We start from the raw sequence: 17,052 nt of genomic DNA, 5'->3' as shown, positions 1-17,052 counted from the left end.
GCTAATATTTGATAGATTAGTTAAGATGTTATGAAATAAAAACTGAAACAATATGCTATTGCCATATTTGGATAAAAGTGTTTAGTTTCCATTTATATGTGATGTTTCAGTGACATAATTGTTGCAAGAAGCAGTACTTTATTTGAAAACCTTCCTTTGTACAGATGGCCCAACCTAAACGTGTGCTTGGCGTGTGTCTGATCCACTGTACCGGGTCTACAGCGAACTTTATGGAGGCAGTCAAGGACAAGGTATGTAACTGTTCCTGAAGCTTCACACCCTGCTACCTTTATTCTTGGGCAACTGAGTTGGGCTGAACGCTGCTGTGAACAGTATTTCTGTAATATCGTAAAATATCTGGCATTTAGGCATAAAAAAATTAACAGTCTTGGGTCTCAGGCATTGCCTGCATCATCATAAAGTTCGCCGCATGTTACATTTTTATTTCCATTTTATTTCCAAACAACAACACAAAATTTAAAATTTCTTTCTTCTAAAAGATGCAACTCTGCCCAAGGAACAGTGTTGCCTTAGACAACAAGGCTACGTGCTCTGTGCCTCCTGTTGTTGTTTGAGTGTGTTGAAAACTGTCTAACCCTCTTCATGAGAACAAGAAGATAATGCTCTATTATGAGATCAAATACAATGTTGAATTCATGTTTATTTCTATCTCTGATGGATACAGTATGCAAAGCACATTAATTGGAATGATCACCAAGTGGCTTTCATGAGTCAGAAATAAGACAATATTATTAGCTATCACCATGTTTCCTTTTGATTTGTAAATATTTGTCTTCCTCAACTTCATGTCTACCGGTAGATCAGGTCAAAGCTTTCATCGGATAACAAGAAAGATTGGATAGAATTTATTTCGATTGAAATGTGTCCCTGTGTTAAACAGTGGTGTTTGCATGAAGATATATCGTCAATGATGGCAATTGACATCAGGGACACATCTCTATGCCACTTGAAGCACTTCTCAATGGAACCATTCATCGTTCACAAATGTCAACCTCAGGGCTATCTAGCTAACTCAATAGGAGCTCTTAGGATTCCAAATAGGAGACTGCATTATTCGGTTAGTTATGTAAGGGAGGTAACTCTATACTGTCCCTGAGATTCTGACAACTGTGGACCATTATGCCCACAGAAGTGGAGGTCTGGCAAATTAAAAGATAACAGGTTGTAATTGGAATTTTTTGTTTTTAATTATTTGATAGAATCCACAATAAAATCCGCCAGCAAAGAGAATTAGACATAATGTATGTTGTTGATAAGTAAAGGCAAACAATAATTTGATAAAATAATTGAGTATTGTAATTTATGAGCCACAGGTTAACAAGGTCAGGTAAACACGAAACTATTAAAAAAAAGAACCCTGAATGATGTCCAATTTAGATTAGCTCTTAGGTTTAGTATCTTAATTAAGTTTGACACTGATAAGATTGTGTTGATGACATTTTGCATTCTCCATACAAGACTTGTTTCACAATTTACATTACTTTACAAATATTATTATTATTATTAATAATTTATATAACGCAGGTATCCAGGTACTAGTATCTGCTCAAGTGCAGTTTATTTGTTCCCCGACCAGTGGATCCATTTGCATTCAAGTTAACTCCATGGGGAGTATACAACCCAAGCTGCCTTGAGGCGCTAGAAGGTTTTTACATCCACATTAATGCAAATCTTGTGTTTATGTGTCCACAGGTTAGGACGTGGAAACTTGACCAGATTGGAATGAACCCATCAGCGGAAGCTTACCTGGTGTTCCACAGATTTGGCTCAGTGAGTAACTGGCATGTTGCTAATACTACTTACCTTCAACATTCTTGTGTATTGACTTGTGCATCATTTTGTGTGTGGAAGGTGTTCGAGGGATGGGCATTAGGGGTGGGATGAGCAGGCATGAGACAGTGGTAGAAGCAACTTTTAGAAACTTCCATTCAAGATGAAGAATCTGGAGATACTTCAAAGAAACCTATCTGTATGTTTGTTTGGTTGGTCGTTGTTTAATGACACACTATATTCTTGTTATATGATGGCAGTCTGTACATAATCAAGTCTGGACCAGACAATCCAGTGATTGCTATAATGAGGATCAATCTATGCAGTTGGGATACGATGACATGCTTCAACCAAGTCAGCGAGTCTGACCATCGATCCCGTTAGTGGTCTCTTATGACTAGCATTGTTGCTCTTATGACAAGCATGGGTTGCTGAAGACCTATTTTAACCCAGACCTTCACGGTTCAGAACCTTATCTGAGATTGAATTGATAAGATGGATTTAATCAGTGATGTGTGAATTAAGTACATCTATTTACAAAAGATTGTCAAGGTTTAATGTTTAGTTTTCTCACTGCCAGATTATATAGGCATTTGGAAAAAGAAATTAAAAAAATAATTATCCATTAACCTAAATGAAACCTTAGCATAAGAGGAGATTGCACCTTACAATTGTAATATTTTCCTTGTTGGTGATTCATTAGTTGTATTTTATTACAATTATGCTTGGCAGGTGTTATAAAAAGCTTCAGAAATACCATTTCCCCAGTAGGTCAAATGACATGTTTTCTGAAACAGTTACCATGGTTACCATTTTTTCAGAGATATTTTATACTTTTAGAATATTAGGTGTGTAAAAATTCTCTTCGGGATTAGGGCACACCTTGATAGCATCACATGTGTCAAGTTGTCATAAGCATATCACAGGTGTGTTGCCAATATGGTGCTCATCCATGGATGTGTGGGTGTGATGGGATGGATGTTATTTGCTCTGAGTGTTTTCGGTTCTTTTAATGTATATATTGTGTGTATTTGTATTGTGTTTCAGGAATATAACATTAAGGTGCATCGTTATGTTTCATTTGTGTTCATTCTCATTTGTTAGCCTTCATTCAAGTGGTTTTCAAAGTGTTACAGAGGTTACAGTGTGGAGTGAATGAGTGTGTTGGGATTAATGCCACCGAGAAGTATTTCTGTGATATCACAGCGTGTCAGCTAATGTGGTAGAAAAGTCTGTAGTGATGCAGATCTTTGACGTTTACCACTTTGATGAAACCAGTGATCATAACTATTTTGTGGCAAGGCATAATTGATCAGGGATTTGAACCCATAATCATAGGATTCCAGCATATCTAATGGAGGCAACTCTGCACCTATCCTAGTGGTAGTAGTAAACATTTAAACAGAACCAAGTACATGTGTCCTGTCACCCTGTCTGCTTTGCCCAGACCCACTACAGACAGGTGAAAGACATCTTGCCCAATTGTATCCCAGAAGCTGCTTCTTTCACTTGACCAAGTACAGACGGGGATGGATCATCGGGTCCTTATAAGAGTGGTGATGTAGGCTACTGGTCACTAAACGCTTCAAAGACCCAGGTTTGAGTCCCCACATGGTCTATAACTGAAGTCCACTTTTAGTGTCTGCCATGATGCTGGATTATTGTAGAAACTGCATAAAACCATCATCACTCACTCACTGCCTTTGAAATTCTTGCTAGTCAACTAGCCCGAGACAACTAAATTGTGCTGAGGACAAGTAAAAATCCATTGATGGTAGTCCTCATTGACTAGTGGCATTTGAGGGCTGTAGTTCTGAACCAGTTCTCAATGCTTTAAGTTTGCTACAAATTGGAACTAAACAAAAGTAGCAGAAAATGTAAACTGTGTGAATATTTTTGTCTTCCTTAAGCAGGGCTAGCAACAAACTCTGAGGACTCTGTACTGTTCTAAAACTTAGTAAAAGAAATGAATTTCTAAAGCTGCCCTCGTGCATGCACAGCTAACACAGCTACTGTCAGCAGGAAGAATTAGGAGAAAATCAGTATAAAGTGATTACAGAAACCTCTTTTACAAAACAGTATGAATTGTTGTTTGCATTTCGAATGGAGAACAAAGCATAGCCTAATAACAATGCATGGATTGTTGCTTATTAGATCAACCCTTCTAAATAATTTCTTTGTATAAAACAATATGACATTTTGCATTCTAAAATGCTTTTGGAAAGTTGGGCATGTTTTGGTCATGACTCATTGCATTAATGTTATGTGGTTATTCATAATGTATTTACAGTTGATTTGCTTAAATATTTATTTTGTTGTGTGTCATTTCTATTTGCATTTTTGTTGACTGACTGACATTTCTCCACTGTAAACGATATCAGGGCTTTCTAAGCTGTAAATGTGAATTAAAAACATACATTTTATTAATTTGATTGAATGAATTTATGCATGTTAAGATAATGACATGGCAAGAAGATCTATGATTTGGAAGTGGAAAATTACATACCCGTACATGGAATTTAAATGGTTTTTGCCCATTGGAAAACTACTGTAGATGATAATGTCCTTTTCTGTATGGATTATAATGATATTTGATAACAGTGGGAGAAATTGTCACTCAGTATGTATTGTTCATGTCTGTTCTTTGCTTTGTCTTCTTATATTGTATTATTTATGCCATTGTGTTACTGTGTGTCCTTCATGTGCATTATTCTGATTGATAGTGTATGATGACTGTTGTTGACAGTAATGAACTAATGCTTGGGTCTCCAAATATGGATAATGGAAAGCCCAATAGCTTGAATAAGGGCCAATGAAGATGAAATATTTAACATTGTCCTAGGTGGGGTAGGAAGGGGTGGGGTGGGGTCGGGTTTAGCGTTGCATTCAAGATAATTGTAGTGGTTGCATGCATGTATGTGCATACTAGTCCGGACTAATGCCAGTTATACAGTGCTAGCCCACTGGGATACCATGCCACAGTTTTAACATGGATGCCCAACACAGACACAATATACTGACTCGAAGCCGACCAGTCCTTGTGTTATCCCCTCAATGCTGAGCGCCAGGCAGGGTAACAACAAGTACCAACTTTTAGCATCTTTTGGTATGATGCAGCTGGGGACTGAACCACTGACCTGACACTCCATCCACTAGACCACAGAGGTCCCTGTAGTCTGTACATGTGTCCTTAGTACACAATCACGTTTCACTGTCACACAACTAAGAGGCGTCATCACAGTCACGTCATACTTCTCTGCTTCTCTGTTGTCTATTACATTCTTTAAAACAGTTAATACATTTGAATAAATAATATTCATTTTCATGTTAATGTTCTAATACGATCATTATGTAAAGAATGAAATCTATCATGTTCTATTCTAATATGCAAAGGTGTATTGCTATTTTTGGTCACTGATATTGTTTCTACAGAAGATGGGGTCTTTCACAAGAGTTTTCCGTTAAAGAGCACTTGCACCATGCAAAAGTTGACATCAACTTTCACTTTCTTTTCATGTTTTCTTTCATGGCTTTAGTCGACTGATGAGGTAACATCTAGCTTTGAAGAAACCCACTTTTACTTACTCTCACTCAGTTTATGTCAGAAAGGTGTCCAAGTAACTCTGTCTTCTCATCATCAGCCGAACAAATAATCACCATTTGTTTGCTGTTCCAAAAATGCTTTGTAAGAGTCTTTTCCAAAGTTATTTCAGCTCTATATAATATGATATGGTTTCAATGTGAAATTTTGATAATTTATTCTACAGCAACCCTAACAGTGAAACAATAGATGTATAAAAATGTAGCTATGAAGATTAGTCAATGAAAATGAGTAGACAGAGAACTTACATGGACACTTTGCCTTATTTTTCTACTAGTTTATATTTACCCAAGATTTACAAGGGCAGAGGCCCACATGAGATGATCATTATTGATCAGCCTTAACAATGGCTTTGGGGAGTTAGTGCTACAAGTATTAAAATATTCTGGTTGATATATCATGCTGTATTCCGAAACTAGCTAACTGCATGATGCTGATGGTAAATAATGTCAATTATTATCAATTGACACTAACATTATTAGAGTTATGCTTACCTAATGTTAACCTGACCTAACATTAACCTGAAGTTAGCCTAACATTTAATAACGTGTGGCTGCCTAATCAATATTCTGGGGCGAGGCTAACCTGCAACCATGAGAGGAACAGTAGCAAGTATGTATTACCTTGAGATTGAGATACATGTCTGTACATCTGGATAACCACAATAGTACGGCTGATAAATATAAGTATCTGGTTGTGTGTCTTCCTACACAACCAGACATGAGTATCATCAATGTATAGATCATGTTCTGAATCTTGTCAACAGATGTGTGATATTGATTCCATATTTGCATGTAATTGATCACCTGGGTAGAATATTGCACATTTTCTTCATAATTCTATATTGTACAGTAGGCCTTGACCTGATCCTGTTGCGATCCAGACAGCTGTCAGCTGTCATTATTATAGATACAGTTTTAGCTGGTTATTGTTACATTGTGCAACAGTGTGTTACTAACTTGTAGAGATAATTAGTGATTTCTTGTAGTGCTGTCACAGGATTTCAAATATTAGATAGATGTTGAAATAAAGTAGGATTTCTGTCTGACAAATCAATGTTTTTTTCAGGATTTCAATGTGGAAAATTACTAAATAATTGTGTACTTGTACCAAAGAGGAAAATCAAATTTTACATTCAGCAAATATTAAAACTTGTACATTTTCACTGATTTTACTTTTCACTACACAACAGTTATTTGTACAATATATTCACAGTACACAGGGTTTGAAATAGTGAAGTGATTCTTTCCTACTGTAGATGTGCTCATTGTTATGTATTTTTTCTCCACGTATGATTGTTTTATCCTATAGTAACACAATAATCATAGATGCTGTATGTTCAACAGCTTTGTTAGAAATAGCGCACAAAATATACAAATGAAATTAATAAATGTGTACAAAAACATCTTTCACTTTTATATACATGTGTGAATATGTGTTAGATGACATTTATGTTGATTTTTTAAAGAGGGCGTCAGTTTGCACAAGCTTGATATTATGTTTGAGAGTGTTGATAAATTGTGTTGTCCACAAGATACAGTGAAGTAAGAACAAGCACCTGTGCCAAGCATGGTTTAGATCCTCCAACAGAAGGGTCCTTTCTTGCAAATCAACCAGCATGTTTGTATGAAATTTTCAACTAAGTGGACTTTCATTTGACCCACACTTGAATATTAAACTTTTGCATGGAACACACATTTCCAAACTCCTGAGGATTTTTTGTTTAGTGTCATGGCTCAATTTCTGATTTGTCAAAATGGGTTAGTAAGATCATATTTAAATTATCTATAACATAAGCACCATATGTGATTCGTACAATAAGCTCTGAGATGGCATTTTTGGAAAGTTTCAACAAGAAGCCATAAATAGGCCATGTAGGCAGTACAAATTCACAGACACATTTTTAAGATAACAGTTGATAGGTGTTTCAGAATTTGTTTCCAGTATATTGAATGTGGTCATTATTTTTAGGATTGTTTTGCTATGTGTTACAGTTTGAGAAAGCTGAAAACAAGGAGCAGCTCGAGAAAGTGATTGAGTCATTCCAGCAATCTCTACGATCAAAGATCAATGCCAAGAACCTCAAGAGATTCGTCCAGGCCTTCATGAAGTAAGAACTCTCCTTATCCAACCTTGTGATTAGGAGAGACCTTTTTTAAAACTTGGAATTACAAATCTGCTGACTTCCAAAAAATGAAATGTGTAAAAAAAATGATTTTTAGGAAAACCAGTGTCTTTTTTTTTAATTCTGCCCACCAGAAATATGTAAAATGTTAAAAACCCGTATCACTTACTGTTGCTAATAGTTGCTATCAATATGAATTAATTATTTAAAATGCTCCATTTAAACTTGCTGAAAATTTGTCTTAAGAACTACTAAAAAAAATTAAGATCCCAAAATATATTTGAAGTTGGATTTTTAAAAATTGATGTATATGTTTTTACTTATACTGACTTGTTTTTTTGGGGCCAATTAATTACCAAACAGCAACTAATTAAGATACAACATGTACACTGACTAGGCATGTTGTGTTTTTAAATTAGCATTTCTCAGTATGTTTGTCGCAGAAGCTCTTCCTAATGTAAATGTTGGTAAGTGAATTTTGCTATCGGCTGATACACATTTTATCTAACAGTTGTAGTATATGCAATCGTTTTATTAAATAGTTGTAATATACACATAAATTTTATTTCAATAGTGTATTTACAATTTTTGTTGCGTAATTGATACGCTAGGATTTGTGTCTTTTTAATTCCATTTTTTCAACAGCTGTGTTGATGTTTGTGAGCAAAGCAAAACCATTGGCAAGTAACATCTATAAGAGCATGTCAATGTCGAGTGTGAATGATTGGCAGATCTTTTCAACACAAACCACAATCAGGTTACTGCTATCGACCCCAGTGAAACAAACCTTTGTTGCCAAAGAATATAGAAATATATTTAAATTTCCATTATTTCATTTAAAATAGTCATGGTTGTTCTTATTGACTAATGTAAGTCAATATATTGTTTTCATTTGCAAAGAAGCATGCCTTTCTTTTTGGTGGTTCCTTTTCGCTATTGCTGATTGTTCATGACCGTCAATCTAAAATAGTTACTCCTCAACAAGTTTCCAACTTAAAGAAGAAAAAACAAACTGTTAATATACCAAAGTGCTACAGTGAGGATTCCTTTTTTGATATGATAAAAGCTAAACCAAAAAGAAACAGATGTCAGTATGTTTTATTCCTGATACAGTAATTGGTTCAGATTTGGTTTCTTCTTATTTTTGGGTTAAGTTTTGTAAAAATACACTTGAAAATATTGATTGCTATATTAATAATGCATAGCTTAACAAGATATACAATTAAAGCTTGAAGAAAATCATACCTAGGAATTTTTATTCACTAATTCACATTTGTGTTGATGTTTGGACTTGTGGTTCACCTACAGAATACAGAATACCTATCGGCAGTTTCGGTTTGATCCTACTAATATAGCAACATGAGACGAAGAAGAAGCGCAAAACAAGCAGAAAAAATGACTGTTTACATTTGTATGGTTTAATGTTATTAAACCTCAAAATTGAATATCAAAGCAATTCATTAACATAATAATTTACTAAGGAAGGAGCTTGTGCACATTCTTTATCAGTATGGTGGTAGGTATCCGGTATTCTGTATTCTAACCAAGTTTGTAATCTCCTGCTCTCTCCCACGAAGACTTCACATGAAAGGAAACAATGTAGTTTTTGACTGTGAATGTACACAATTTGGCATCACCAAAAGAAAACTGTACCGTAGTGCCTATCATGCCCAAGTGCGAATAATGCACATGAAAAATATGCTCCCATATATAAGGCTTAAAAAAGTTTAAAAATTGGTTCTCAGGCAATGGCTTTTGAATATATAGTGTGGGCAGGCAGAGGTTTTTTATTTTATTCTATTTTTTTTTTTGAGGGGGAGGGGGTCGGGGTTGGGGGGAGTTGTTTTTTTTTAAAACTACTTTGTAACCAAATAAACAGATGTGTTCAATTTTCCTGGGAAAAGGCCTCCCTACATAAATGTATTCCTTGATGAGTAAAATACTGTAATACAGTATTTTATACAGCAGGACTAGGAATATTAGTTTTATTTTGTTTTGTTTAAAATGGAAATAAAATGAAACGTGCGGCAAACTTTATGATGATGCGAGTGGTGTCTGAGAACCAAGACTATTTTTTTTTTTTTAACTTCAACGATTTTAGCCATTTCAACATGTGACATTGTTTTGAGCATCTTCAGATTGTTATGGGGTTCAGTTTGAAATCTTCACTGAAAGCAAAGGGCACAGGAAGCTTTCATTGACGATGACAGCCTGCACCAGGCATTTCAGTAAAAGTGCTTGCTGAATTTTGATATGGTTTTAGATGTAGCTGGATTCTGTTCATAATGCTACCTTTCTGAGATATATATTTGTTCATCCAATAATTTACGGATGTTTCAAGTTTAAGCCTTCAAAATTATGTGAACTTTTAGCTGTGTTTTATCCAAATCAATGTATGGCATTTTATGATTTCAGACGTTCCAACATTGCTGACAACATTGGAAAAATCAAGTAAGTGTATGCTTGAACCAGGAACTCATTCAAGTCAAGATTGGTTGTAACACATCCTGTGGTTCATGATAACAGGGTGGTGGGGTAGCCCAGAGGATAAAGTGTTTGCCCAGGTTCGATTCCCCACATAGGTGCCCTGTGTGAAGCCCATTTCTGGTGTCTCTCATTTCAGGTGCTCATGCAGTCAACCTCTAATATATGTAGGCCACAGTGATGAAGTTTGCAATATGTAGGGATTTCATTGTATATCGTGATATTGATGGTTTGGTAAATTTTTAATGTTGATGCTGGTTTGATAAATATTTATGAATATCGATTGTAAAAATGCAACAGGATTGTTTATGTTTATTAAGATTACCATAGAAGACAATGAGAATGCAGATAACTCAATTTTAAGCATTTAGTGGGTCCACCTAGTCATTATTTAGCATTAAATTGATTGACAGGTCTACAAAGGTGATTTTCATATTAATTTAAATATTGATATGTTTGAGTCGAGTCGATGTGGTGATAATAAACTTTCCAATCAGGACACCTTCAGCAACATTGGTAACTGCAACATCAACTACATTCACTCACTCACTCAATCACACATTCATGATCAACCATGTTTTACATCTTGTCACCAGGTGCTCTATCCTGATGGTGACGGGGTCGAAGGCATCGGCTAACCAACCAGTGCGCCTGCTGTTTGAGAAGATGAATGATCAGATCTCCAAGAAGAACACTGAGATGATGGAGGTGGATGGAGTGGCCAATGTTCTGGAGGAAAGGGTAAGGAGGATTCACTGCATTAGGATTTCATTCCTCTAGAGCAGAGTAGATCCCCAGTACCACATGCATGTTAGTATGCTATTTCATGGAACCTTTGATGGTAATGACTAATGCTCATACTTTCAATCACTGGTTTACTCACACTAGGCTCTAATTTTCATTTTAGGCTGCTGTGTTATAAGTGTTGCATACAGTCCCACACAATAGCCATTTTTCATTCACTCTACTCATTCTTTTGTGTTTAGAACCTTTTTAAACAGGAGAGTAGATAGTCCTGTTACATGTTTCCATCCCACCTGTTGCAATAAAGGACTTGTGTGGTCTTTGGTCTGCTGGCTATTTCCATTCTAGGTCATTGCAGAGGCTGCAATTAGTGAGGAACTGAGACATTGCCTGTTGTAAGGTTAGATTGATGTACACACATTGTACAGTTTGAGTCAATCGACAACCACAGATCTGTGAACAACTGGAATTAAGCTTGACAAGATTGCCATCTGGCCGAAGCCTGGCTTCTGTTTCAGGGCCCTTCACATGTCCTACGTTTAGTTAATTCACATTCACAATTATTTTTGTCTTTATGCCGTCAGGACATGCAGGGTTATTGTTAATTCTTATTGCATTTTCTCCTTTATTCCAGCCTGCAAGATTTGCTGAAAGCTTCTTGTACTTCCTGCAAGGATTAGGAGTTGGTATGTAGTTGTGTCAATAGTTTTACCATTATTCATGCAGGGATTGTTCTAGGATTTTTTAAAATTGGTGTGGGGGTGGGGGGTGGAGGGTCCCCTTGGGCTATTTGTACCTTCAGTGGATTGGGGGAATCCACCAAACAACACGATATGTAGACCATTATTAGGATTAAAAAAAAATAAAAGAATTGGTTTCAGGCATTGACTTCTGTTAATATAGTGTGGGCGGGCAGTGTTTTTACTTTTTTTTTTGCTTGTTCAAACTAGTTTGTAACCAAATATACAGTTGTGTACAATCAACCTGGAAAAGGGCCTCCCTACATAAATGTATTCCTTGATGAGTCAATATTCTGTCAATATGGTCAATAAGACACGTAAAACCTTTTGGAAGGAATACTTTCTTCATAGATAGTCTACATACAAAGATACTTTTATTTTCCGTGAGAGAATTTGGAATTTTTGTTAAGTTAGATTCATTCATCAACTCTTGTTGTTAACTCAAGGTCTCAGACAAATTGTTTCTCATCTATTCCGCAACAATGTTAACATGAGTGGCTTCCAGACAGTAGTTCACTGGACCACATTAACTGTGTGACCTCCAGGTGAGCATTAATCAAGATGAATTCTGGTGGTAAGATTAGTGACTTCATTCAATCTGAAGCTAGTGCTGACCTATGAATAACCTGCATCGTCTAGCTGCAGACATTTATAGGATGTCATGTTGTCTGTATGTATTGCTATGATTTCTCTGTGTTTTCAGCTGGTGGGGTACCGATGATGCGGGGACAGAGGTCCTCCTCCTTCGAGGGTGGCACTCCCCCCTGCCGCACCAGGAGCATGTCCATGGAGGAGGCTGACCAGCCCAGGGGCATCTACTCCATGAGCCCCCCCAAGTTTGGTGTATCACCCCCTAAGATGAGCTCCAGTCCACCCACAGGCAGTGTGTTATCCTCCAGCCCCACCAAGAGTTAAACAGGGACCCAGAGAAGAAGATTGAGGAGGGGGAAGGTGGGAAGGGGGAGTTCTCCATATGTATATTTGTCAGAGAGATTGAGGCTTGTAGGTCCGGTCTTGTTTGTCCTTGTCCTTGCAGGGCATACAGTGTTATCATTTTCTGCAGCCAGCAGCTGTGGAAGTCCGTCAGTCAAAGTAGATTACGGCCAATGGTATTGACAGACAGACAAATGCCCATTACAACCATGCTATGCACTTGAACGACTTGATTGTTGTATTGGTTTGGGCTTGTATGTATTGAAGAAGTCTTTTATCATGCTTATCTAGAATTGCAGGTGTTGCTGCCTCAACGGTAGCTGCAGCACTGAGTAGCATGTTCCCAGGTGTTGATAACCAGATGCACACATGTGCATGTATGACAAAAGCAATCAGTCGTATTATCTGTGTTCAGTATTTCTGATGTTTGTTTCATATTTCCTGGTTACATATCTTAATGGTTGATGAAATACAGGAGTTAGGTTGGTGCTTGGTGGATGTAATGGACTTGTTGGACTTTTCTTCTGTTGGCTTGACCTGGCTGCAAGACAAGTGTGGGATAATCTTTACCATCAACACTGCAATATGCTGCAAGCAAATGTCAATATGTGCGCACATTTGTGTATGACTACTTGAATAGTGCCACTTCAGGAAGCAACAATGGTGCTATCCATCAAATCAAATTAATATGCAAAGTTGTGTTTCATATTAAGGGTTGCCATTGTAATTTCAAGCTTCAAGAGTTCTCTCCCTTGTGGAGATTACATTTGTCTTGAAGAGAGTTCTCTCCCTTGTGGAGCACACATTTGTTTTCATTTTGTTTTGGCGAGGTTCATTCAAGTATTTATGTCGGGCGATGGTGTTTGCTTATGGAAGTATTACATTGGTAGAGCGAATTGAATACAAATACTCAGCTCATATGTAGCATCTTTGAGCTCTTGAATGCATTTCCGCACATCCTGCAGCAGATATTATGTAGTGCTTGTGATCAAATGACATTTGCTTGAAGCACAGTGATGTGTGTTTCTTATATTGTGAGTACTCAAGACAGCGAAGGTGTTCATCTATATCAGGGCCTGTATTTCCTGTGTGTGTATAGTGGGACATCCAGGGACATCTTCGGCCTGCTGTCCAGCTGACGGTCAGTGTCCACTCCATGTTGCTTTCATCCCGACAGCTTGACCCGACACACTGCATGATTTCATGTTACTGAAGATGATCATTATCATAAAAGCATTCTACAAGTGACCTTCAGGTTGAATGAAGTAAGTTAAGGATATCTCAGCTAAAGTTTACCATCTTGATAATGCAGCTGTTTGTCTATCATAATGTTCTTTGAACATTGCCGACAATCCCTCTGCTAAATGTGTTGTGAATATGTCAAATGATTCTTCATGATGTTAGCTGAATGAGACTTCTTTACTCTTTTCTTTTCTTGTGAGCATCAGTGTTTTCATTGCAATAATAGCTTTTTGTGTTACTTGAAAAAATACTCTGTGTCATTAAATGAAAGTAACATCGGTTAGTCACCTTCAGAATATTTTGCTTGAATTATTTCATACAAACATTCTAACCAGTTAGAAGCAACCGTTGCAGAAACATGACACTCAGAATGTAAACTGACTATCTAAACAGTGGAAATACTAAACACAGGCATATGCGACAGACTTACTAGTGTTCCTTTTTTTGTCAGCCATCTTGCACCCTACATAATGTTAGTGTTGAATACACTACTGAACAAAGGCAGCACACCATATTCAACATCGTAGACTTGACGTTCCTTGAATGTGGCTTCTGTTCATGCCAGAACGTCCAGCAAGTCCTGACAATCTCAGCTGACAAAATGTTGTCTTTAAGCAATTTTCTGTTAAGATTGGACTCTTGCACACCTGTAGCCTATAGATCATACTTGAATGTTTGTAGAAGATATATTGTTTCCTTATCTTTGTAGACAATAAGTAACTGGGCTCGCTTGTTACAGATCTATCCACAATATCATTTGTCATTCAATCTCAAGTAGAAATGTATACAATTCTTTGACACTGTGTCAAACAGGGCATACACTGTGTCCAAGATGAAAGGTTTGATTTTTTTAAAGTAAAATAATTATGAGAAAATTAATTTTGAAACAAACTGATATGAATACATGTATACTGTGTTGACAGAGCTGATAACAATGCATTGTTGCGACGATTGTCACTGTAGTCTTTGTTTTATTTCAATGTTATTCATAGATGTGATTTTTTGTTGCACTTTTGTACAATATCATCCTATATATTCTTATGTATTTTATAAGCAGATGGTGGCAAGGTTTAACCGATACTTATGAACCACATATAATCAGTCATTCCCTGTATCTGCATTGACATTATGTTCTGCTTACAACTGCTCAGATTGTATCAAGTGTAAATTGTAAGTTATATTGCAGTCTGATCTTGTTTTGTCAGTCACTCATGGGTTGCAGTGATATTATTGAAATATCAATTAGGTATTAGGTAGTTTGCAATTAATTGACAAAATACAACTGCAAATACAACATTGCTGTACTTGGACAGGTTGACAATAAATGTTTTCTCTGTTACATTAAGTATGCTTTCTCCTTGACATTAAATATGTTTTTTCCTTGACATTCAATATGTCCTCTGCTTGACATTAATTTGTAAGAGAAATTGTAGAACAAGGACTTCCATCATGTTTATTTTGATGTAGGGATCTCTGGAATCTGACAGATTTCAAATGTAAATTCAGTTCATGTAATGGAGAGGAAATAGTGTGTCACATTTGTAATGATACCTCTTTTGTATTAAACCAAAGGGAGCTGGTATGAAAGTGTCACTGCCTCAGGGGACTGTTAAGTTGAATTATATGATTAAGAATGAAGAGATCAGATGGCAGGTTGGGAGAAGCCTTGAGGCGGCGCTTTCCCAGTGACGTTATCTTGGAAACCAGAATAAGGCACTTACGAGCCAGGATGGAGTGTTGAGTGATGTCCGTGCTGCGTTCTCATCAACAATGGATGCACTGAAACATTGGGCCGGACACAATGCCCTGCAATAAAGATAGCAACTGCACCCATGTTTGTTTACTCTGACCAATGTTGTCATAGAAGTTGTTTTCCAGTTGTATTTGAATGTTCTGAAATGTTACTAAGGTCATGGATATGCTTGGTGTAACCTGAGACACAAGTTACAGTATCCTAAAAGCACTGTTCTGACCAGTTTCTATGAGGATAATTTGGTGGTGGATTGAGGAAGTGATACGACACGAAATACTGGCGTGTGCTTGAATGGTAGAACAGACGTGATCTATTCATGACAATTGACTTGTTTGTGTCCTATGTTTGTTGGTTTCATTAGTAGTTTAGAGTAGCAAGATTGAAGAATCCTCTGATGTCGTACAGGACATCAATTTTTAATCTTTGTCAAAGAGTGTAATGACTAAGTATTCGGGGATTCAGGATGGTAGTTGTGAACTGTGTTTACCCGATGTAATGGAGTGATACAGCTAAACATGTGTTGAGCCAATATTCCGGTATTACATACTGTTTGACCTGATTGTAAAGCAGGAACTGTGTGATATTTAGTCCATAAGCCTTCTGTACATCTCCCATTGTGTACTCAGAATAGTTGTTTGTTGTCAGATGTTGGTTTATGCGAGGTGATTCATGAGAAGCAAGTGGTGGTCATCTTCCTGCCTCCTGTCAGTGCTTCATTGACAAACAGATGGCCTTCTAGATAAGCCGATATATCAAATCTTTACATAGAAGCTACATTTTTTATGAATATTTTAGAGATAACAGTTAAAGAGATCTCAAACAAATCCTATTTTTGTAAAGCGGCTCCTGCTTATGAATTTGTTACTTGTAAGTAGGTCTCAAAATGTAAGATAAGCTTGAGAGTCAATCTGGTCGCTATTTTGCAGAACTTTGTTCATGATTTGACAGATTGCTGGCCACCTTGGAGCTTGTTCTACTTATTGTGTTGCTGTGAACCACAGAGCTACTTGTAGCCAGTCATAGGCCAAACAATTGCAATAAGCTATGGCTGATCTACTGTGTTGCAGACCCAGAGCAGTATTACATCAGGCCATGATCACACATTCTCCCTGTAGCTGTTTGCTATCTGTTCATATCTTATTTTTAGAATATGATGAATTTGAATAATCAAGATGAACTGAACCCATAAACCTCATTACCGGGTAATTGATGTCAAGATTTTTGAAATAAAGTATTTGCAAATATATCTGTGTTTGTCCTAGTTTACTGACAAGTCCCCGTTGAAGACGCCTTTTACAGTGCATCTGTCAATGCATTGTGTTCAAAGTTAAGAAGAACATCTTGTGCAATGGGTCCCTGAAAATGTTTGACAGATCAATCCTACCACTATCATGGCTAAAGTCATTGAGTGTTCTTTGAGTTGATAGTTCACTTGGCAGAACATGACCTTTGCAATAGTATAATTGAAAACTGGTTTCATTTTTTCACAACTCATAAGGACCTGCGGTATTCTGGGTAGGGATAGGTCCCCAACTGATGACTAAATATTTTGGGTGGTCTGTTCGATGGCCTGGTTGATTTGATGTCATCTTATCTCAGTTTTGTAGATCAAGGCTTATGATGTAAATCACTGGATTGT

General features: G+C 36.9%; 1 protein-coding gene across 6 annotated transcripts in view; it reads left to right on the top strand.

Moving 5' to 3' along the window:
- The window catches only part of LOC124146084 (uncharacterized protein ZK1073.1-like), an 80,905-nt gene extending 64,248 nt beyond the window's left edge, over positions 1–16,657 (top strand). For 4 of the 6 annotated variants that reach the window (XM_046516154.2, XM_048393386.1, XM_046516156.2 and 1 more), the window contains 8 exons: positions 165–251; positions 1,714–1,791; positions 2,839–2,853; positions 7,387–7,502; positions 9,933–9,968; positions 10,598–10,742; positions 11,380–11,431; positions 12,189–16,657. In XM_046516154.2, the coding sequence (XP_046372110.1) occupies positions 165–251; positions 1,714–1,791; positions 2,839–2,853; positions 7,387–7,502; positions 9,933–9,968; positions 10,598–10,742; positions 11,380–11,431; positions 12,189–12,400 (741 nt within the window). In that variant the 3' untranslated portion in view covers positions 12,401–16,657. Of the gene's footprint in view, positions 1–164; positions 252–1,713; positions 1,792–2,838; positions 2,854–5,327; positions 5,340–7,386; positions 7,503–9,932; positions 9,969–10,597; positions 10,743–11,379; positions 11,432–12,188 lie in introns of all 6 variants that reach the window. The other 2 variants (XM_048393387.1, XM_048393389.1) reach the window with 2 other exon arrangements.
- The last annotated feature ends 395 nt before the right edge of the window (positions 16,658–17,052 follow it).

The sequence above is a fragment of the Haliotis rufescens genome, unplaced genomic scaffold (genome assembly GCF_023055435.1).
Source record: "Haliotis rufescens isolate VD_foot unplaced genomic scaffold, xgHalRufe1.0.p SCAF_12, whole genome shotgun sequence".
In the NCBI taxonomy this organism is placed as follows: domain Eukaryota; kingdom Metazoa; phylum Mollusca; class Gastropoda; order Lepetellida; family Haliotidae; genus Haliotis; species Haliotis rufescens.
The sequence above is the reverse complement of the archived record's forward strand: the minus strand, read 5'-3'. Positions and strand labels throughout refer to the sequence as shown.